The 24552-nt window shown below is 34.4% G+C and overlaps 1 protein-coding gene across 10 annotated transcripts in view; it reads right to left on the bottom strand.

Annotated features, from left to right (window-relative positions):
- Window positions 1-24552, bottom strand: part of KCNT2 (potassium sodium-activated channel subfamily T member 2) — a 347942-nt gene that overhangs the window by 8516 nt on the left and 314874 nt on the right. For 6 of the 10 annotated variants that reach the window (XM_044762850.2, XM_070501553.1, XM_044762852.2 and 3 more), the window contains one exon: window positions 17985-18285. In XM_044762850.2, the coding sequence (XP_044618785.1) occupies window positions 17985-18285 (301 nt within the window). Of the gene's footprint in view, window positions 1-15281; window positions 18286-24552 lie in introns of those variants that run through there. The other 4 variants (XR_011499411.1, XR_011499412.1, XR_011499413.1 and 1 more) reach the window with 2 other exon arrangements.

Raw genomic sequence — 24552 nt, 5'->3', positions numbered from 1 at the left:
CGACCACTGTGTTCACCTAACTAGAAACCCGTCGCTTGAAATGTGAATGAGTTAATATTTTCAGTTAAAATATTTCAAGTTGAGATGCAGATGTGTGCCCTGTTTTTAAAAACGACAAGTGAAAATTTTTGCCTTAAACGCAGATAAACAGTAGCATAATTGAACCCACCATAAGTTTGCCAGTAAAACTATTATAATCATAAGATCATCAAATTAATATTCAAATAAAAGAATATATTCAGTTGTACATATCTTCAGGGGTAGATACAAGGAATGATAGCCTGCTATAGAGATAAAGTTGCCAGGCAAAATAGACAATATCCAGTGAAATCCGAATTTCAGATAATTTTTTAGCATACATATGTCCCAAATATTGCCTGTGACATACTTACACAAAAAAATTATTTGAAGTTTATTTGAAATTCGAATTTAACTGGGAATCCTATATTTTTATTTGCTAAATTGTCAGTCATACCCAGGGGTAGCTAACTCAACCAGCTTGAGAGTGGAATTCCAATAAGTTCTGATGAGCTTACTCCTAATGATGTACAAATCCAACTCAAAACATATTGTACTGACAGGAGATTATCAGGATCATCTTTCTATATAAAAGGCGATTTTGATTTATGTATGCTTTTTGAGAAATTTTCCCTTGTGTGAATTTCAACAACCACTGTACGAAGGAACAGAGATTGATAGCACATTCTGGGGACTAAAGTATAATACTTTGAAATGTAATATGTCTACTAGAAAATCTCCATCTCATCTGACTAGGTATAACTCAATTTCTTATATGAACAGTGGCATCATGTTGAACAGTGGCATTAGAGGGAAAACAGTTTTAACAAATAACTTCTCAGTCAGTAGCAATATTCAGCCTTTCTCCTCGGTTATCAAAATGATGCTGTACTCATGTTTGTTTCTGAGATGAAATCAAAATCTCCTGGTGACTTGGCTTGCCTATTACAAATGTAAAAACATCTAGATAACTGAGAACTTTGTAGCAGTAGATATAACTATTATGTCCCTTTTTTCTGCTCAAATAGCCTGTTTTATTGATTATTCTGAAGATTTTAGTTTTTTCATTCATTCCATGAATGGGAGCAAGTGTATTGCTAATGTGCTCCATCCAATGATCCCATATGGTTTATCTCAAGATATGAATTACATCACAATCAGGGCTCAGCACTCCTGGTTTCTTTCCTTGCCCATCCCTCACCGACTTCTCCTCAGTGTTAGGTTAAAAGAAGGTAAAAGAAGTTGCTGAGGTCAAAGCCATTCTCTCTGCCTCTTTCACACCGGCCTTGCGGTAGAGTTAATTCTGGTCTGCTCGTTCTCTGCCATGCTGCTCTGTTGGGAAGTCCTGCGGTTCACTCTCTTTCTCCTTGTGACTTTGTGTTTAAGAATTAGGAACCCAGGTTTGACAAATCCATTGTGGTCACACATCAAAACCATATTCAGCAATCTAGTTTTATCAGACATAAGTCCGGTATTTTTGTTTCTGTAGGTCATTCCCTATGTTTATTGGTTAGTTATTACTGAATTCTGGAGGGGAAAGTGCAGTAGGTTTCCTGGTTCTTTAAGAGTCCATCACAATCACCATCCTTGGTGGTGGCAGACACAAGTGGATCAAATAAGACTCTTTACCACAAATATAATAACGTATGTAGTCAGTAAAATAAATTTTCTTTGGAAAATTTGGCTCATGAACCAGAATCAAGATTCTGTTTCTTATCCAGCAAAAATATCTGCTTAAGGAAATCTGTTGTGAGGATATTCAACGTGTTTCTGATAAGTAATCTTTGACTTTGGCAAATAAAAATTGCTATCTAGTTTAAATTGGTTTTTTAAAATTATTATTTCGCCATTAACATAATTATCTGAATGAAACTATTCTTGTGAAAAATTGAACTAAATGTAGTAGAATATTGAAAACTTTAAAAGAAATTTTAGAGTCAAATTCAATAATTGCCTAGTATTTACTTACAAAATAAGAAATTTATTTTGCTATATTAATTAGCATAAGCAATTATTCAATCAAAATCTCCATATAGCAAATATTCTGCTTAGAGTGTTTCATGTCAATAGATCATATTAGAAAGGAAATAGAATTATAATCCTATTGTTCTTACAAAATAATTGAGTGAGTTCCATTCCACACACGTAGGTTTTGTTCTTTTGGTTTGTTTTAGTTTTTAAAATTTTCCTGCTTAAATATTTTAAGAGCACGTTTGAAAGAGGAGAATAGGGGGCTGGCCCAGTGGCATAGAGGTTAAGTTCGTGCACTCTGCTTTGGCTGCCTGGAGTTTGAAGGTTTGGATCCTGAGCACAGATGTAGCATCATTCGTCAAGCCATGCTATGGTGGCATCCTACATAAAATAGAAGAAGATTGGCACAGATGTTAGCTCAGCTACAATATTCCTTGGGCAAAAAGAAGAAGATTGGCAACAAATGTTAGCTCAGGGCCAATCTTCCTCACAAAAAAAAAAAAAAGAAGAATAAAATCTGATATGAAAGAAATAGAAATCTTACAATATCTCTGTGTAGGTTTCATTAAATAAAACTTCCAAAACACATATCCGTTTTGTGTTGTGTAATCAGAGAAACATTTCAAATAATACAAAAGTAAAGATGAAAAGTATTTGAAGAGAATAGCAAATGAGAGAGGCTGAGATGGTTGAGTTTTAATTTTCAGAAAGCAGACCCTTGGGGATGGACTAAAGTGAGCTAGGAGGAAATTAACTGGAGACGATGATGAAAAGGCAAGCTAGGATCAGATCCCATAGGGCTTTGTAGACCTTGGTCAGAAGTTTGAATTTTATTCTAAAAGCAACGGGAAGCCATTGAAAGGTTGTAAGGGCGGGAGATTTGGCAGCACGATCTGATTTGCTATTGAATATATCCCCTTGATGCTGTGTGGGAAGTGAACTTTGGGGGCTGAAATTGGAACTCAGGAATAGCAGATGAATAGTACAGAAGCCCAGGTGAGAGATGATGATGGCTTGGGAGCAAGGAAATGGAGGAAGTTTGGAAGGAAGGAAGGAAAGACAGCGAGAGAGCTTGAGAGTGAGAGAGAAGAAGAGGAGAGAGGCAGAGAGAGAGAGGAAGAGGAAGAGGGAAGGAGAGACAGAGACTGTTTTAAGATGGGAAACACCACAGCATATTTGAATGCTGATGGAAAAAGCAAGTAGAAAGGGAGAGATTGGTGCTGGACCAGAGCAAGGGCACATCTTCCTTCAGTTACCACAAGAAATATCTTACCAGAGAAAATACTCTATTGCACAGTGCTTATTTCTCCCACATGGTCCAATAATCCAAATAATCAGTAATAGAGTAACCCACTGATAATTACATTTTCCCACACCCGAACCTCTGTTCACATTATGTGTTATCCATCTATAAAACCAGCTGGTTTACAGTGCCGACCTAATCCACCCACATATTCCAATTTAGTACCAAACTATGTTTCTAAGTACTGCTATTTTGTCCATTTGATTGAAATTACCAGTCTATTTTAGGAAAATAAAAGGTGGTTAGAGATAAAGATAAGAGAATAATCCTACTTAGTCACTTCAATTCAAAATGATTTTCATTCTCTTCCAATAATTTAGACTATTTTATGACACACAAGATAAAAATCAAGGAGTGTACTCTCTTAACCTCCCTTTACAGAAACATTCGAAACTCAAGGTTAGATGAAACAATTAACAGAACAAGTGGCATGATATAAGGTGAAGCTACAGAAATTGCTCAGTTTCAACTCTGCCATGAGCCACTCCATCACTTAGTAGCTTCATACACAAAACTAGTCACTTCAGACTCAATTTTCTCTTTAAAATAGTATTCAATATTTCTTAACCCTTAAAATCTGTATTACTACATTTTATAAAAATTAAAGGATCAAAACTCCCTTGCTATTTTTTAACGTGATAGAGAATTTTAAAAAAATGAACAATGTGTCTAAAAATATATTATTTCTTCAATGATGTAAAGTCTAGTCATATTTTGTTAAACACATGTTGTTAAAAGATATGTTCTTAAATATATGTTTTGCTTGTCACTGCATTGACCTTCAGGGCTATTGTATGTCCCTGGTGAATGAAAGCTCCTCAATAAATGCTAGTTTCTTTGTAAATACTATAATGACAGCTATTTTATCTTACGTGATGTAGGCCAAAACTATACAGATTGTCTGCAAAGTAAGGAACATAGGTATACTTATTTTTAAATGGAACATTAATTACATTTTCAAGCAATGGGTTCAATATGTTTTCAGGTGAAGCACTTCTAAATCTAAAATTATGACTCTGCTTGATAATCTGAAAAAGTAAAATCAATATACTACAGAGAGTCTAAAAGATTTTGGGAGGATCATATTTATTATTATTATTTTCATTTTAAAAGTTGAACCCACTGCTTTAAATTTCAAGGTATTTCAACTGAAATAGTACCTGAGGTTGAAGAAAAATACATTGAACATGTTATTTGCAGAATTTAAACATAAGCATAGAGCATGTTTTCCAATTTTGCTGCTACCCTGTAGTACTTCTTTAAGACTTACAGGAGGAATTTTTATGATTAGTTGATAACCATAATTTATCACCTGATAGTCATTATTTTGCTTTCCAATTTACTCATTTAATGATGTTAACTGGGTATGATTAGAGTCACCAATAATTCTAAATCTGTGGATACAATAAACAAAATAGGCATTTCAGCCATTTTCTGGAGAGGCAGTGTACTATGTGATATGATCTTCGGAATAATCCCGTGTGATGACTTCTACCTTTTAACTGAAATGTGTAATGCATTTATATTTAAGATAAATATCAATATAGTTGGATTTAAATCTACCATCTTGCTAGTTATGTTTCATTTGTTCCATACGTTCTTTGCTCCTCTTTTCTTCTTTCTCTGCCTTCTTTGGATTAATTGAAGTCTTTAAAATTTCTTCTTAGAATCGTTCCATTTTATCTGCACTATTGATGTTCTGTAGTTTCTCTAGGTCATGGGCTGGCAAATATTTTTTCTGTAAAGGGCCAGATAGTAAACATTTCAGACTTTTTAGTCCATATGATCTCTGTTGTACTTATTAAACTTTTTACACTGTAAAGTGAAAGCAGCCATAGGCAACACATAAACAAGCAAAGATGATTGCATTTTTTTTAAAAAAAAACTGATATGGTGTAGTTTGCTGTCCCCTGCCCAGGGTTTGCAATATGCAGCTGTAACTTATCAGCAGCCACTCTTAAATAATACACCACTTCACACGTAGTGTAACAACCTCACTACGTTTTATTTCCATTTCTTTTTTCCTATTATTTGAGTTATTGCCATACGTTTTTGCTTCTATACGTGCTATAAACCTCACAACGTTTGTTATAAATGGTATATTATCTTTGAACAAAATTTAAAAATTAGAAGCATATCTTTTATATTTACCCGTATTACTTTCTTTTGTTATATAAAGTTCCACATGGCATCATTTTTCTTCCATCTTAAGAACTTCTTTTAACATTGTTTCATAGTGAAAATTTCATAGTTGACAAATTCTCTTAACTTTTGTTTGTCTAAAACTTTTTTTACATGCTTTTACTTTAGAAAGATATTTTTACTGTGTATGGAGTTTTGAGTAGAAGATTTCTGTTTCAGTACTCTAAAGGTGTTTCTCTGTTGTGTTTTGGTTTGCAAGGTTTTTGACAAGAAGTCTGCTGTCATCCTTATATTTGTTCCCCATTCATAAAGTTCCCTTTTCTCTGGCTCCTCTTGAAATGTTTCATCACTGGCTTTTAGCAATCTTATATATTGTGTCTTGGCATTATTTTATTTGTTATGTTTATATTGCTTGAGTTTCATTGAGCTTCTTAGATCCTGAATAGAGTTCCTATCAAATGTGGAAAAGTTTTGGTTGTCATTTCTTCAAATATCCATGCTCTTCTCTCCTTCTGAGACTCCAATTACATGACAATTTTAAATTGTCCCACTAGTAACTAACACTATTTAGTTTTTCAAGTTCTTTTTCTCTCTATTCTGCATTTTGGATAGTCTGCTGCCATGGGTTTATGTTCACTGATATTTTCTTCTGCAATAGCTATTCTGATATTGATCCTATGGAGTACACATTTCATGTTGAATATTGCACTATGAATTTTAACCTCCAGGAGATTCAGTATGGCTATATTTATATCTTCAACCTGTCTCCTTAACACGCTCCTGTTTTCCTCTACCATCTTGAGCGTATAGACCATATAGTAATAACTACTTTAATATTTGTGTTTTATGGATCTGTTTCTATTGATTGATTTTTCTACTGGTGCAGGTCAGATTTTCTTATTTTGGGTCCATCTGCTTAACTTCCAGCCGGTAAAACCCTTAACTCATTTGTTTCCCTTCTCTCAGGAAACAAAATTATATGTTTTCTTATGCCCATTGTCTGCATATTATTAATTTCTATCTTTTCTAGTTATTTAAATTGAGCATAAACAGTTGTCAGAATTGAAAGTTTCTTCTTGTTGTTTTAATGCATTTAGAAAGTTCATTCTTTGCTCTCTCATTGACTATTTATACTCAACCCATAATAAAGTGCTGAAAGTAAAAATTTCACTCAACCAATTAACTTTTTTTCTCAATGACAAAAAGCATTTTATTTTATTAAAATTGGCAACATTTTTCTTAAATATATGCCAAAATACAACATTTGAATTTCCAATTGTAAAGATGAAATATATGTATATTTAAGTGCAATTAAGTTAACTATGGTGTTAAATTATGTAGAAATATTGATATCATTGAAAAATTAATGTTCTGGGAAAGATCTGATACAACTTCATGAATCAAAACTTTATAGCTTTAATTTAGGGAGCTATGGAAAATTCATTGCCCAAATATTTTCATTTACTATAAATCATTATCAGCTCAGTAATTATCCCCTTTGAAAGCTTCATTACTTTATCTATTAAGAAAACCATTGAGCTTGTTTTTTTTTCTATTAACATCTTGTATACAGAATGAGATTAACAGAAAACAAACCCGTGAGTGTATCCTTCTGTTTCTGACTGTCTCCTTGTGAGAGAGGATCAGTTCTGAAAATACAGAATAACGTAAAATCTTCCATTTTATGGGAATCTACACTAGGAGTATATTGATTGTCATATCAGTATTATTATCCATATTACTGTACTCATTTTTATATTAAGAAAAGGTAAATAATGTATTTCAAAAAGGCAATAAAAATTCAGTGTCAATTTCTTTTGAAATAATAAATTGTTGAGGAAGTCATTACAGTGATCTCAGATGCTTATGTTAGTCCTCCTAAGTCCTAAAAGCTGCAAAACATTCTAGAAGAAATATTTAGCCATGGTGCCTTTTCCCTCTTTGGGAATTTGTTTTAGGATAAATTTATGAATAATTTTATGCTAGACAAAGGTATCTGACTTACTAAGATTTGGGGGAATTTTTTGTTAAAAACTTACATGAAAAGGATCAATAAAAGAGTCTGAAATAGAAGTTGATGTGTTACTATTACTACTATAACTACTGCTAGTACTAATACTACTATTAATGCTACTACTATTACTACTACTGCTACTACTACTAGTACTAACATTACTATCAATGCTACTGCTGCTGCTACCACCACTATTACTACTAGTAGTAGTACTAATATTACCATTAATGCTACTACTATTACTACTACTGCTACTACTACTAATATTACGATTAATGCTACTACTGCTGCTACTACTATTACTACTACTACTATTACTACTAGTAGTAGTGCTAATATTACTATTAATGCTACTGCTGCTGCTACTACTATTCCCACTACTACTATACTACTGCCACTACTACCACCACCATCTCTCTCTCTCATAGGTTTGGGATAAGAAAGGAATAACAATCCTTTCCTGTTAATTTTGCTTATTTCTTTCCTGTAAGAAAGAGAATGACTAAAAATTAAGCCATTCTGTTAGCTATAAAAACAATTCTTGGTTGATCTATCCATTATTCCAGGCACATTGTAAACTTACAAAGAAATGAAGGCTTTCTGATGCAAGTAAGGAAAGCCGGGGTCTAACTAGTAGTTACTTCTTTTGTCACTTAAAAGGATTTCTTTTTCCTCTCCTGGGTGTTTCATATTTTAGTAAGAGTATGAAACTTACAACAGGTCAAAATCGTCTGGCACCTGTAGCGGCAGTCACACCGGAAGGACTTGCTTGCCAAGATTTAGCTACTAAAAATGTGTGTCATTCTATGGGCTAATCATTAAGACTCTGTCAACAGTTCGAATAATTTTTAGTGAGTGTGAGAGCCATTCTACAGACTGCTGAAGAATAATGCCAAGTATAAAAATAAAAACAATAATTATTCTCTTTTGCAGCACAGTTTATGGATTAAAAAATCTTTTTCACATGCATTCTACTATTTCACATCGCACTCTTTTGAGAGGACTTTATTACACTTAACTGATGGCTGAAGAACATGAGGTTCAGAGAGACAACCATTTGCCCCAAAACACATGGCTGGTTAGTAGTATATAATGCCATGAACCTTGAGGTGAATAAGTTTTTAAAATTATATTGAAGAAATTTCCCAAACAATTTCAATGAAAAGCAAGCAGAAATTGTTGATTGCCACTTTAGCTATTTTCCCAAAACATATAGGTCCTCAAATTCCATCTCTCAAACCCTTGGGGCCAGATGTGTTCCAGAGCTGAAGTTTTTACTTCTGAAAGCAATATTTGGTATATAATGTATGTTATGTAGTAGCCTCCACAGGGTCTGAAGCAGCAGACAAATACATATTTTTGTAGCAAAACATATGAACAGTCACAACAAATAGGGTAAATAAAGGATAAAAATAATTTCACGCAGTTTAGATTAGTTTCTGCATTTAAATAAGTTTTAGTGTCAAACTTACTTAAAAACTAGGTTTTTAAAAATTTTAGATTTTGGAATTGCAAGTGAGGGATTACATACATGTAATTGAATAAAGATGTTTTGATGGATAGGTATACGTTTATCTCAGATAATGCATGCATGAGCATTTATATTATTTCAATCTAACCTGTAGAGACAGACCCTACATCAGGAAATGTTAAAAATTGTATCCTCTGGTTTTTGAAGAGTCACCTTCCTTTTGTAATTAAATACAATAAAAAATAAAGTTGCATCTTTAAAAAAAATTTAGTGCTGCTAATAAATTTGCAGGGAAGAATGTCAGAATTTCAGTCCCTTTTCTGAATTAATCACCTTGTGAAAGGCATTTAATGTCTCCAAGCTTCATTTTCATCTCTCAAAAAGTAAACAAAATGTGTCTCCATTCTTTCACAGTTGAGAATTCTCATGTAGTGTTATATAAGCATAACACAGGTGTAAAACACTTGCCATGGGTCTTATAATTTTCTTTAACGTCTTCTTTTTGATACTTATCCTCACAGTTTCCCTTAATCACTGCCAATTCCTTCACGACCATAAAGCAATAATTTCTAGTCTCGAGCATCAAACTTTCAAAATTTACTGAAGCAGGGTTGATCAACTTGGTACCTTTGAGGTTTTTTTTTTTTTTTAAGCCTGGTATATCTTTCACTATTAAAGAAGAGCTAACATTCTTCTCAAATTTTAAACTCTGACATCAGTCATGGAATTATCAGGCCACATAAAAATGGCATCCGCCGCAATGCATGGTCCATGAGAGAATTTTGTATAAATCGTAATTTAACATCCTTTAATTTGTGGTCAATCAAAAATAATTTGGAAATACTTGGTCCAGCATGTATTATACAATAGGTATTATGATAGTGTGTTGACTGCCCTAAGTCATTAGTGACTCTTTCTTTAAAAGTTACTGCCAATTGTTTCCAAGAAAAGTTATACAAACCTCACAGAATTCAGTGATAGTCTTGTGCTATTTTATTCTGTTTATGATTACGTTGTGCAACAAAGGTCATGAACGTCTAAAAAAAAAAAATCTGTAGTTAAAATTTCATTCCAAAGGCTGAATTATTAAACACAGTTATGTTTGCTTTATTTTCCATTTGTGTTTGAAAAATATTACAGCTTCTTTAAATCATGAAGCACGGATCCAGCCTTTATTTAACATAAATTCATCTGGTTATACTTAAAATTTTATTCTGAAGATCACAGAAGAAAGTCTATTTCTAAAAGTGTCTTTGAAAAGATAAGCCATCCAAAGCCTAAGTAGAATTTATAATAATTATGTTTAGCCACATGTTTCTCTTTGAAATATTAGACTATTTGCTGTTACTTTGGATATCATTATTTCACTTTAAATTATCTGTGTATGTAGTTTTCTTTAAACTTTTCTATTTCACACTGCAATCCAGAAAATTTTCCTTTCTACTACATACTAGGCATTATCTACATACTAGATACTCTATACCAGCAGCTGGAAATATAGAAGTGGACAAGTGAGAGGTTATCCATACCTTCAGGAAGTAGAGTTAATTATCAAATATTAACAATACAGTGACTTTTAAAATTTTAATTATTTTTCAATGTTTATGATTTACTATGATTTGAGTTCGTTTTTTTCCCTTTAGACTATATAAAAATAAAATTTCCAATATATCATTTCTAAAACGTCATTGTTCAGCAAGTTTGATAATTTGGAGGTGGTTTTCATGCAAATACTTAGTTGAAAACTTAAATGCAGAAGGACGACAGAGAAAGAGGCCCCAGGAGAGTACCCTGTTGTAAACAGATCAAGGACAACAAGGATCATTTTTGTTTGATAACATTCTCTGAAAAAGGGTAGGAGAGGGAGAAACGTGTTAGGGGTAAATGTGAGGTGATGAGGTGAAGACGTGGAGTGTAATTAGTTTAACAAAAGAAAGAAAAGAAGAGAGAAGGTGAAGATTGAGGGGTGTGTGTGCGTGTGTATTTGTGTCAGGATGAGGGAAGGAGACCTGGTTCCTTAAAAGAGGAGCGAGGAGAGAAAAGATGGAGAAACATGAAGGATTAAGAAAAAGTGAGATTAGATGGTCGAATTGGTTTCCAAAGAGCGAGGAAGAAGGAAGATTAAAAGGAAAGAAAAATAATCTTTTCTTTTTCTCTGGAGCAAACAAGTTAATTATAAAATTAATTCAGAAAAGGAAACATCCAAATACAGCTAGAAAAATATTGCAAAAGAAGAGGGCATGGCCCCTGGCTCTACCAGATATTAAAATAAAGACTCTGTATTTCAAACAGAGTGCTTTTGTCTGAATAGGCAGACAGATTCTTGTAACACAACACAAAGTCTAGAATTAGACCCATTAACATGTACTAATTTGGGATCTGAAAAAACCAGGATCTAAAGTCCTTGGAAGGATGTATTTTAATAAGAGTGCTGCATAACTAAATATGGAAAAATACACTGGAAAACACAAAAATATGTTCCCTTGCTCACCCTACATCCAAGGGTAAATTTCAAATAGATCAAACATTTAAATGCAAAATATGAAACCAGATAATTACTAAAAGAAAACGTGAGAGACTCCCTCTTTAAATTGGGAGAGCGGAAAGCTTCTCTATTACTCAAAATCAATAAGCGATAATGGAAATGACTAAAAAAATAATTGTATAAAAATATTGAATAGCAAAAGTAAAGGAAAAAGCCTAAGCTGAGAAAGAAATCTCTACAATTAATATACACAGTATTAATATACTTAATACATAAAAAGCTGCAAAAATTTTAAAGAATAAATCTACAAAAAATTGTCTAGAGAAATAAATAATTCACAGAAAATGGCTCTTAACCACATGAAAAAAATGCTAAACCTCATTATATTAAGAGGGTACACTGTGATATCATCTTTTTAAACCTATCAGTTTGGCAAAACGTCCAGAAGTCTGACAGCACTTTCAGTTGGCAAGATTTGGGGAAAACAGACTGTCAAACACTGCTGGCAGAAAGGCAAAATTGTACGCTCTTAAGGAGGGGAACTTGGCCAAAAGTAAAATTACATATATATATAATCTTTTACCCAGTAATCTCACTTTTAGAAATCCATCCCAAAAATACACTGGGAAAAATACAAAAAGATTTATCTATAAGCCTGTTAATTGCAAGAATCTTTGGAACCACAAAAGACATAAGGGACTAATTTAATAGACTATGGTGTATCTCCACAATGGAGTATTAGGCAGCTGTAAAAAGAAACAAGGACTATTTCTATATTCTACCAAATCCATGATCTCTAGGATATACAGTTAAGTAAAAGAAGCAACAGGGAAAAAAAATAAACATGTCATGCTACCATCTATACTTTAAAATTTATATATAAAAAATGGAAGGATAAACCTAAAGTTAAAAAAAAGTTACCTATGAAGGAAGAGGAGACTGTGAGGTGCTGACAGGGGACATGTCAGATTTCTTTGAATATACCTAAAATTAAACATTTGACTCTGAAACTATGTAAATAGTTTACGTAACTAAAAAAAATAAATTTCAGAAAAAGCAATTCCTAATCCCTGAAAAAAGAAGTGAGTCTAAATTTAAATTTCTTTGAATATACCTAAAATTAAACATTTGACTTTGAAACTATGTAAATAGTTTACGTAACTAAAAAAAATAAATTTCAGAAAAAGAAATTCCTAATCCCTGAAAAAAGAAGTGAGTCTAAATTTATATCCAGTTGGTGGCATAACCACATCAGAATAACTATCCAAGACTTAGAATAACTTTGCTATACATTTCTATTGGTCTCTACCATAAAGACTGCATAACAAAAGAAAAATAAATGTTTTTAGCAATTATATTGTTGATATTAGCATCATACTATTATCCTGAGACTGTTTTATGTATATAGTGAAAAAATGCAAAAAGATGTTATAATTCTATCATTTCTATTGCTGTTGACAATGATTAATCTCAGCGTACAGAAAGAAAGTACAGATATAAGAGAAAAAGTTAAATAAAAATACTGTGGCTTTGGATTGTTATTGTAACTGTATAAATCCATGAGATACTTTGTATCTCTATTTATCTATCTGTAATCTATCTTTTAGCTCTGTCCACTGAAAAGACTTAGAAATAATGACAAACTCAGTAAAAATGAGCATCTCTAAAACTTGATTATCATTTTGAAATCTCATTTCCCACTAAAGGAAACTGGGGATCCTTGAAAAAATGACTTATTCCTGGTGGGGAGCATTTAGTCGTAAAGAGAGCAAAGAAAGTTTATCATAGATGGTTGATGTTATGGCAAAAGGATTCAAGAGGCAATCTGAAGAGGGTCCCACTGATCCAATTTAGGACAACCTGATCAATAATATAATAATTGCAATGGATTAAAACATATCAGACGCATGTAAATTCACTAATTCATAATAATAACAAACAACTGGTTAAAGAAGTCAAAGTGGGGAACAGAATGGGCAAATTTAGACATCAAATTCAGAGTATAGGAAACCATAGAACAACGAGTGAGTTTCTTCAAGAAATAGAATGAAACAGAAAAAATACGAGATGGGAAAAACTGAAAAACGACAAACTTGTCACTCATCTCAATTCGTGGACTTTAATTGACTCTGATTTAAATAAACTGTAAAAAATTATGTCATTTGTGAGATAAGTGGAAATTTGAACACAAAGCAAATAGCTGCAGACATTAAAAAATTATTTTTAGGGGCCGGCCCAGTGGCACAGTGGTCAAGTTTGCATGTTCACCTTTGGTGGCCCTGGGGTTTGCTGGTTCTGATTCTGGGCGCAGAATCAGACCTACAAATCACTTGTCAAGCCATGCTGTGGCAGGTGTCCCACATATAAAGTAGAGGAGGATGGGCATGCCTGTTAGCTCGGCCCAGTCTTCCTCAGCAAAAAGAGGAAGATTGGCAGCAGATCTTAGCTCAGGGCTAATCTTCCTAAAAAAAAATTATTTTCAAGTGTGAAATGGTAGTTGACTATATTTTTTAAATTAGTCCATAAATTATGGAGGTATGTGCTGAAATATATGATGCCTGAAATTTACCTAAAAATAATATGAGAAGTGAGGGAAATTGATGGGAATAGCTATGAAACAAGACAGGCCATGGGTTGATAACTGTTGAAACAGGATAATGAGAATAAGTGGGTTCATTATACTATTCTTGCTACATTTATTCATGTTTGAAACTTTCTGTATTAAAATTAAAAAAATTTTTAAGTAAGTTAGAGAGAGACATCTTGCACAGAAAGGACACCTTTTCCTTTGAGACGGCAAACATTGTGAATTATTTTCAAAACACTCACCTTTCCACTCTTGCCATCATCCTCAGCAGATCCTTGTATCCTTAATACCACATGAAATATTATTCAACTTCCTGTCAAAATACCCACACATTTGCTGCCTTTAAAAACACGTACCTTTTCCTCATTTCCAAATGTCTAAGTAAAGGGTTCCAACTGTGATCTCTTTCCTGTATTTTCAACTTCCTCACTAACGGCTTAATCTTAATAAACATCCTCACATCTCTCTGATCTTCAAAACAAATAGTCTCTCTTCCCTCTCCACTTTCCCAGACAGCTATCTCCCTTTTTCTCACCTCTCCTTCACGATGAAAATTCTTTAAAAAATATCTACAGTGGCAGAGACTGGTAGTTGCCTTTTGATAGCCATTCTCCTTGTCTTCTTTAATATAGATCTGCCCACCCAAAATAAAATACACCTCCTTGCCAACTGGCCATAGTGGAAAGGGTGTGTGCAACCACTTGGTGGTATCTTTTAATTGAACAGACAACCTTTTCTTTGATATCTCCCTCCTTCCTGCTGGATGAAATGTGGACAAAATCATTGGAGTTCCAACATCCATCTAGTACCACAATATGACTTTGGCAATGGAAGCAGTAGATGGTGGAGCAATACGATAGATTAAATTTCCAATACCTTGGAGTCCCTAATATATTTAAATCTATTTAAACCCTTATTAAACCCTTCCCTAACATCATTCCTCAGATTACTCCAATATGGCTTGCACACACACCGTTTCACTGATGCTAGTCCAACACTTTCTCACATCACAGAACTTATAGGAAATGATATTGTACTCACATTGGCTGGAAGTAACCAGCCTGAGGGGTGCCTCTGACCACTCCAGGCCCCATAAATTTATTATCTTCTCTACAACGTTATTTGTCTTCTTCTTCTAAGGTCAGTGAATGTCACCGCCTTACACTTAAGCCCTCAAAGTCATCTTTTGACTCTTCCCTTTCCCTCTCCTTTATGCCTCACACCCAATAAGTCAAAAGTAATCTGTTCCTTCTCTTGGAGTAGGCCAGACCTACTCAGAAAAAAATCAGATTATGACCCGTGGTTAATTCAAACATCATGTATTGTGTGTAAAGTATTTAAAAACATTTTTCATCTGTAAAGCACTACAAAATATTGACAAAAATACAAGAAGAACATGTGGCATAGTGGAAACATACAAAGCTATAGAGTCAAAAGTCACAAGCAAAAGTACCGATTTGAGTGTAAACAGGCAAGGTGACCCAAGGAAATCATCTATATTTAAGACTTGTTTTCTTACCTGTAAGCACTCTATTTGTTCATGCACTCAATGTGCAGTTACTGGGTTCCTATGTGTCAGGAAATGTGTGATTTGTTGAAGGTATAAAGATGAAAAGATGAGCAAGACATTTGCTTTCCCTCAAGGAAGGAAGGCAAACATGCAAAATAATAATTGTTTTAAGCAAGCATCCTCAGTGGAGACAATGTTGCCCCCAAAGATGCTAGATTTGTGTATTTCTTTTGAAGTGGGCAAAAAAAAATTACTTTTTTACGTATAAAGCACAGACATACATATAGTACTTAGATAAATGGTAGAACTGTGGTATTAACTGAATGCCAGTTCTGGGCTAAGCACATTACTATTCATCATCCCATTTGTCCCTCACAACAAACGTACAAGATAGGTATTGTTATCTTCAATTCACAATGATAAACGGCTTGGAAAGGTTAAGTAATTCAAAAGATCTACTGGCTGACACTAGAATATAGGTTCCATAAATACAGAGGTTTTATCTCAAAAGGTCATTGTTCTAATCCCAAAGCCTCTCAGTTCCTGGCACTGAGAGGGCAGCCCAATGATATCTGTTGGACAGATGAATTACTGTGAGTCAGGAATGCATGGAGAAGTCCGGAAGCTCATGATGTGTTAGACTCCAAATCCTGTTTTCATAGTCTCTGTGTTATTGGAGGTGTCCAGTACATGGCTTTAGAATCAACTAATGGATCTATGGATAGATAGGTGGATATAATGGACAGAGAGAGGAAGAAAGAAGACAAGAGAGGAAAAGAAGGTGGAGAATATCCATTTTGATCTGTAATAGCTAGTGTGAGAATGAAATTAACAAATTTATATAAAAAAGTAAACCATAGACAATAACTAAATGCAAGATACCTAATAGAAGTTTCATTAGCAAAAACATAATATATTCCCTGACGATTCTCTCATGCAGTCAGTGCATCCATTTTTGTGTCTCTTAGAGTCAAACTATCTGCCACGCTGCTTATGGGACCAGCCTGGGGCTATAATGTTCGTGAAGCACAGCTGGAACTTGGATGAACAACTAGTTACTAGCACTTTTCAAAAAAAGACAAAATAGCTGAAGAATAACTAACAAAAGTCACATAAATATAGGACAATATTTCTATAAGAAATACAATCATAATTAATGTCATTAAATTGGCAAAAAGCTATTAATATAATTTTTTAAGTGAAGATCTTCTGTTCTTCTTTTAGTTTGCTTCTTAACGTAAGACCTTGTGTGGTTCTATAAAAATTATTGGTCATGGGTAAGTCTGTACTACTTTCAAGTAAGTGAAAGATAATGAGAATTTCAACTACGTATAGAATCCTGACTCCAACACATTTCAGCTGTATGAACTTGAGCAAGGTCTTTAACCTCTGAGCTTCAAATTTTGACACCTATCTAATCAGAATGGTAAGGAGTAATGGGAAAATATGCATAAAGTGTCCAGCATAGTTCCTGGCATAGCGGAGGTACTCAGTAAATATGTTTCCTTTTCTTGGGCCAAAAAACACAGGTGTTTTAAACTCTAATTCAATGATTAAAATTTCTCCCCATGTCCATTGTTTCATGTTGAGACTTTAATAATAAAGATGAGATGGGGGCAAATATGGAACCCATTCTATTTTACCCTTAACCTGCATGATACTGACACTATTTGAGCTCCTGGTCTACCCGAGTCATATATATAACAAAACAAAACACTTTATGTATCACTTGGTTTTCCTCTAAGTTGACTAAATTTCTTTTTTAAATAAAATGCATACAAAAGAAATGATATATTTTAAAATTATTTTTGTATTATTTAAGCTGCTCTGTATGGTCTATGTTGCAATCACAGCTCACCACAGGAGCCTAACAATTATTGCGACAAATCTGCACTGTATGAGATCAAGCACAGTTTGAGCTTCAAATTAAAGCTTTTGAAGACTTTTTGGTTTTGGACCACAAGAAACTATATAAATTTTATAGGAATATTTTGGTTCATTGATGGCTGGTACCTTTAGTTACTCGCCAAAGCCTCAAATTCATTTTATCCCAGGATCTAGAAGAAGATGTGGGATGTGTGTGTGTGTGTGTGTGTGTGTGTAGCAGACACTTTGGAGTCAGGAGAACTGGATCTAAATCTCACCCATGCTATTAACAGGCTAATTAGCAAGTTACTTGACTTAGTTTCCTTATGTCTAAGATGGAAGAGTTTTCGTGAAAATTAAAACGAAGACGATTCATGTAAGGGGTCCAGTAGAGTGCCTAGAGAACTAAGCCAATACTTCAAACTTTTAGCACGTTATTTTTATTATCATCAACGTTATAATTTTCCGTAGGAGATTAGGTATGTGTCAGTAGTCCCTTCACATTGCCCTGTGAAACAAAAATAGAATTCTTAACTGACTAAATTAGAGCCAACTCTAGAACGACTAATGGCAAGAAATCACAGTCCATTATCATACAATACTTTTAAGGAGCCTACCATGGCCCACTGTAGAAAGCCCCAAGTGTTTCATTCTATTTTTCACAAGTTCAGCAAGCTCTTGTCTTTCTGACCTCCTGAAGAAGTTCAGGCGCTGCTGGGTGATTTTCTCAGCAGTTTTACCGGAGTGCTTGGGACCTTTTCTGCTCAGCCTTCGGGCCCACTGCATGCTCTTTCTCCGCAGCAAGGGATGGTCTGACTGGTCGCTGGAGGTGGAGTTCCGGTGGTTGCTCCGGTGATGACCTTGTTCTTTGGAATCTTTGGTGTCTTCCCATTCTTCCACACTGATAGATATTTGAGACTTTAAAGGAAATGGATATTGACAATTAGATATTTAAGGAATCATTGTAGCCTGGAGTTATATATTTGTTGCTAATATCTTCATACAATTATACATCTCATGAGCTTTCACAGAAAGAGCAAAATGATAATCATTGATACCAATTTTCTGTTACTAGAAATATTATTAGAAAATATTTTTTTTGAACTTATATATGAACCAGATAAAATATGTTTGCATCCTCCAATATAAATCAAAAGATTTACTGTTTTGTGCATCAGTTATCTTATCAAACGACTCCTAGCAGAGAGTTGTTTGAAACCACAAACAAAAAGACTAGATGTTTTATAATTTTATTCAAATAAAGTCCATATAATGGACTTTTCTAAATCTACTACAAGTATTTCACATAAACTTTCAATAAAGATTGTGAAAATGGTTTTATGTTTTAAATTAATATTTTTAAAAGTTTTGGAATTATTGCTCTTTCTAAAGATGGCATTAGAATGAACTCTATAAATATGAATCTTTTTATTCCTTCATATGACTCAGAAGAAAACAAAAAGTACCACCCCCCCTTTTTTTTTGGTGAGGAAGATTGGCCCTGAACTAACATCTGTTGCTAATTTTCCTCTATTCTGTATATGGGACACCGCCACAAGATGCCTTGATCAGTGGGGTGTAGATCTGAACCCATGAGTGAGAACCATGAAGCCCAGGTTGCCAAAGCAGAGTGTGCAAATTTAACCACTATGCCACTGGGACAGCCCCTCAAAAAGCACTTTTTAATTCATGCAGCCATTATTCACCAAATAAAATGTTTTCTGATTAAAATATTAAAACATATCCTAGAAACTGTTCTCAGTATTCTAAATGAAAATATATTGTAAATATTAATATTTCACAAATGTATCCTAGAATCACAAAACTTACATCAGGCTGTTTTCCATAGGAGGGAAAAACAATGAGCAAACTCATAAAATCTATTTTTATTTACTTTTATTACTAAATCTGATTTTAAAGTAAGAAGCTCTCCTTTGATTATAGGCCCTTCATAGAAAAGCTTCCTGTTTCAAAATTGTTGCTTTCCATACCAGGAAGTCATATGAATGCCACATGATCAAAGCAGAAAGACTTACTTTCTGAAAGCATGCACATGCAAATAAACAGCTTCCTGCATTTTATCGTACATAAGGGCAGCATTCTTGAATCTACTAACCGTGTTTCCCTTCTATGGAGGGAAGTTTGAGCTTCAGCTATAACATGCGTGTGTTGCTGGCTTTCAAAGTAATAGAATTTAAATTACCAATTTAAGCAAGGTCAGGAAGGGATCCAATAAAAGCCTTTAAAAGTGGATATAAATTATGGAAGCTCTGTCAATGCCTTCATACAACTCCTAGCGGCAAGCTATGAAAGTATCTCACACTTGAACTCAGTAAAAAATGTAAATATTCACGCACATTTCTGTTCCAAAACAGTACTGTATCAGAGTGAAACCAAAAATGATTTATTTAACCTTCATATCTTGAGAAGAGAATCTTTCATTAAAAAATTTTTAGAAACCTTATTTTCGCTGTCAGAATTTAAGTTGAAAGTATTAAAATTTTTAACACCATGCTTTTGCAATAATGAATACCCTTATGAGTCTTAACTTACTCTTGTCTCACCTACTTGATAATAGACAGAAAATCCTCTTCTGTGGAAGTAAAATACATAAACCCTTGAGTACTACCTACCATCAGTAAAGAATATCAATCTTTATTCAGTAGGTTCAGTTTATAGGTACTTTGTAGCAAAAATGAATACATTAGTTCATTCATAATCAGATACTTGCCTTGTAGAGTTTGACTTTTTTGTACTTTTATTGTTAGAAGCCTAATATAATTATGAACTTGAAAAATCAAGATTTAATACTAAAGTTTGTGAGAATGAGAAAAGGTATTGCATATTGATATGATCTGAGCCGAATATCTGTGTCGCCTCAAAATTCATGTTGAAATCCTAACCCCCAAAGGTGATGGTATTATTGTGTGTGTGTAGGGGGGGTCTTTGGGAGGTGATTGCCTCATGAGAGTGGAGCCTTTATGAATGGGATTAGCCCCCTTATAAAAGAGATCCATAGAGCTCTCTAGCCCCTTCCACCAGGTGAGGATACAAGAAATCTGTGGCCAGAAGAGAGCCCTCAGCTGGCCATGCTGTCACGCTCCTCTCAAACTTCCAGCCTCCAGAACTGTGAGCAATAAAGTTCTGTTGTTTGTACGCTCCCCAGCCTGTGGTGCATTGTTACAGCAGCCCAAATGGACTAAGGCACACATTTTATATGAAATGCTTCTGGGAACATATAGTTCAATAAGGAAATGGAAAATTCATATGGCTACTCCCAACAATTTTCGCTTAAATTTAAAATATTATCATTTTTGGAAAGTTATATTATTTTCCAACTATCAAATTTAATGTGGTTGAAAAAAGGCTAAAAATCTTTCTCCAAAAAATGAAAAGAATTGAAAACTTTATAAATGAGAAAATGTTTCTGGTGCCTAAAATAGCTTAATTACGTTCATTGTTTTCAGAAAGATAGAAAGTGTCAGATTCACAAAAGACATCAAACATTCTTTTCCACACTCCACCCCTCCCCCCTCCACACACTCTGAAATGGCTCATATCAACTTCCTTTCAGTTTTTTATTGAACAGGCATCATGTCATGGGTTATTGAGGAATCTGTGGAACTAAGTAATATTTTAAAACAAATCATTTCACCCAGTAGTTTTGAAAGTGAGTGTTGGTAATCTGCATTTATGATTCCCTTAAGAAGAGTTTTATAGACTTTAGACTTTAACTGTGTTATCTGATTTGTGATTGAAGACATTCTGAAATGTTGCTAAAGAAGAAAACAGAGGAAAATCAAATCATGAAACAGAGGAAAATGAAGATGTGTTAGTTTAACATTTTATAAAAGAATTGTTATCTAATGTTCTCCATTAAAGAAAGGTTAAATTATAAGAATATTTGAAAGAGCATCTAAATTTAATCCATATGCACCAAGGCTAGTGACTCTGGAGTTTCCCATGGAAATTCCTTTTTATTAAAAAAAAAAACAAAGAAAGATGTTTCCCCATTTTCCATATGACTTGAGCAAACCAATTAAGCTTCCAGAAAAATAGTGAAAATAATACTTATCCTGGTTTTCCTGAGAAAAGTAAACAAAACTTATGAGAATCTAATAGTAAAACTCTATCATAAATTATAAACCAAATAACTACTCAAGAACTGAAGTTCAAATAACTACTTTTTTAAAGCTAATCAATTGGTGGAATAACAAAAATTATTTCAATCTCTTGATTTCATTTTCCATATCTGAAAATAAGATATTTCATCTACACGTTCTCTTAGGTAATTTTCAATTTCATCTATTATTCTATGAATATAAGGTTTACTCACAGTAGGTGGAATCTCCATTAACACACCGTTTCAATTTGATAACTCCAAAAGTCAAAATTTAATTTTATATCCAAGTGAAAAAAATTCCAGGTTCTCTACCCAGAGATAATGTAAATAATCCACAAGCTTATGCTATTAGTTTTCTTCTCCAGTTGAACAGAGCACATCTCTTTCCTATCTTTTTCCTTCTCTCTCTCTCCGTCTCTGTCTCTCATATCTAGCACCCATGTTTGTGTTATTAATCCTAAAAGAAAATTAAACCTAGTCACCTTTTTATTTTTGGTGAGGAAGATTGTCCCTGAGCTAATATCTGTGCCCAACTTCCTCTATTTTTTGTACAAGGGACGCTGCCTCAACATGGCTTGCTGAGTGGTGGGTAGGTCTGTGCCCAGGATCCGAACCCTCAAACCCTGGGCTGCCAAAGTGGAGCATGCTAACTTAATCACTACACCACTGGGCCAGCACCAAACATAGCCATTTTTATTTTTATGGGGTAAGTCTCCTTTTTACTATATGTTCTAAATTTACACATTAAGTTCTATATTCACACATCTTTGGTGATGTGGTTTTCTGTGTATGTGTGTGTGAGTGTGTGTGTTTAATTAAATCTTTGCTTTCTTTGGCCTCTGTGGAATTTGAAACCTAGCTAAGTTATTGTCTTGGTATTATTTCTCACATTGGTGGTTATTTTTTCCCCCGAGCTTTCAAAACTGTCATTCAGAAACAACTAGTGTAGAGGGGTGCAATTGCCTGATGCCTTTCCTAGTGCATTAAGCCCAGAAAATCTTACTTTTCTTCCTTCTTTAGAACCTGAGTACTATTACCATGTAATTGCTAACTCTATGGGGGCTGTCCTCTCCCAGACTTTAAATAATTCATCTGAGTCCTAGTAAAGTGACTCATAAATATGTAGATGATAGCTGGCACATGTGTTACTTATTTTATTTTTCATCACATGTTTAGGAAGTTACTCCAAAAGAACTACTTGAGTTTTCTAATTTATACAGACTAAAATCTGGGGAATGTACATAGGAATGAATATTAAGCGGGTGGGAAATGGTGGAAGAAACACAAAGTTGGATCACAGAATTTATTGATATGGGTTTGCTAAGCAGAGGTTCTGCATTTAAAGTTGCAGCTTGTGGAGTCAGAAAGGGCTCAAACAGATTGTTTGGTTGGTTGGCTGAAACATGAACCAAAAGGTGGCCCAGAGTAAGTGAGTTGGAAATGCAGGACCTAGCTTGGTTTAATCTAGAGCAAGGGGTTTGAAGGCTCAGGGAGAATGAAATGTAAGAGTAGATTTGTCATTTGAAACCTACTCATCCACATTGAGAGGGTCCAGAAGGCATACCTTCCATCACAACTATGAGAAATAAATTTGTGAGGGAAACCCTAACATCCTTGAAGAGCTCCATGACTGCTCTTCACTCTTGGGCAGACCTTAGAATAGCTATGTTACTGTGCAAAGTTGGGGTTCTCTTGTCCGATGTGCATGAGGAGCCAATTATAATACCATCAGCTGTTGAGAAAAGAAAGAAGCTTTATTGAAAAATTGATCTGCAAAGAGACAGGAGACATAAGCTCTCAGATCTGTCTCCCCAATTCAAGATTTGGGGTAAAATTTAAGAGGTTATGGAAAATAGGCTGATAAGCAGAAACACTGGAAGAGCAGGTTTTGATTGGAGGGCTTTAGGTATTTATGGTAAGGTTTTAAACATTTATGGTAAGGTGTGAAAGGGGATTTAACACTGGATCTTCCTAGACAATGGACTCCTTGCTTCTGATAAGAGTTCGACTTTCAACTTCTGGTTGGGTCCTGGTCCTTTGGTTCTATGCGGGGAGAATTTTTGGTTCTGCGCTCATTTCAGGTCAAGATTTTCTCCTCTATGCATGCTCTCTCTATGGGACTTTGCAAATTGTCTGAAAAACAACTCTCAGTTATTCTGTTGATAAGATGGGCTCGGTTTGAACTGGTCCTAGCGGACTTGTGTTTACAGCAATTGTAGTCACTCAGTTGGGACACCTAAATGCAATGGGAGTAATTGAGTCCCGAGGTGGCAGCGTCAATTGGTGGCACTCAATGCCACAGGCAAGGTAGGCGTCATTACTGTAATGAGTCAAAGCAGCAATCAGAATAGTCTCACTCAAAAAGATCTTCAACATCACTAATTATTAGGGAAATGCAAATCAAAACTACAGTGAGATATCAGAATGGCTACAATTAACAAGACAAGAAATAATAAGTGTTAGAGAGGATGTAGAGAAAAGGAAGCCCTCATACACTGCTAGTGGGAATGCAAACTGGTGTAGCCACTATGGAAAATAGTACGGAGATTTCTCAAAAAGTTAAAAATAGACAAACCATTTGATCCAACTACTCCACTATTAAGTATTTATCCAAAGAACAAGAAATCAACAATTCAAAGAAATTTATGCACCCCTTTGTTCACTGCAGCATTATTCACAATAGCCAAATGTGGAAGCAACCCTAGCGTCCATCAAAGAATGAATGGATAAAGAAGATGTGGTATATATACACAATGGAATACTACTCAGCCATAAAAAAGACAAAATCTTGCCATTTGGCACATGGATGGACCTTGAGGGAAGCATGCTAAGCAAAATAAGTCAGACAGAGAAAGACAAACATCATATGATTTCACTCATATGTGGAAGATAAACAGACACATGGATAAAGAGAAGAGATTAGTGGTACCAAAGGGGAAGGGGTGGGGGGTGCACAAAAGAGGTAAGGGGCACATATGCATGGTGACGGATAAAAATCAGACTATTGATGGTGGACACAATGCAGAAACTGAAATAGAACCAGGTACACCTGAAACTTACAC

Source organism: Equus asinus, chromosome 30 (assembly GCF_041296235.1).
Source record: "Equus asinus isolate D_3611 breed Donkey chromosome 30, EquAss-T2T_v2, whole genome shotgun sequence".
Taxonomy (NCBI): Eukaryota; Metazoa; Chordata; class Mammalia; order Perissodactyla; family Equidae; genus Equus; species Equus asinus.
Note: the sequence above shows the minus strand (reverse complement) of the source record. Positions and strands in the feature narration are given on the sequence as shown.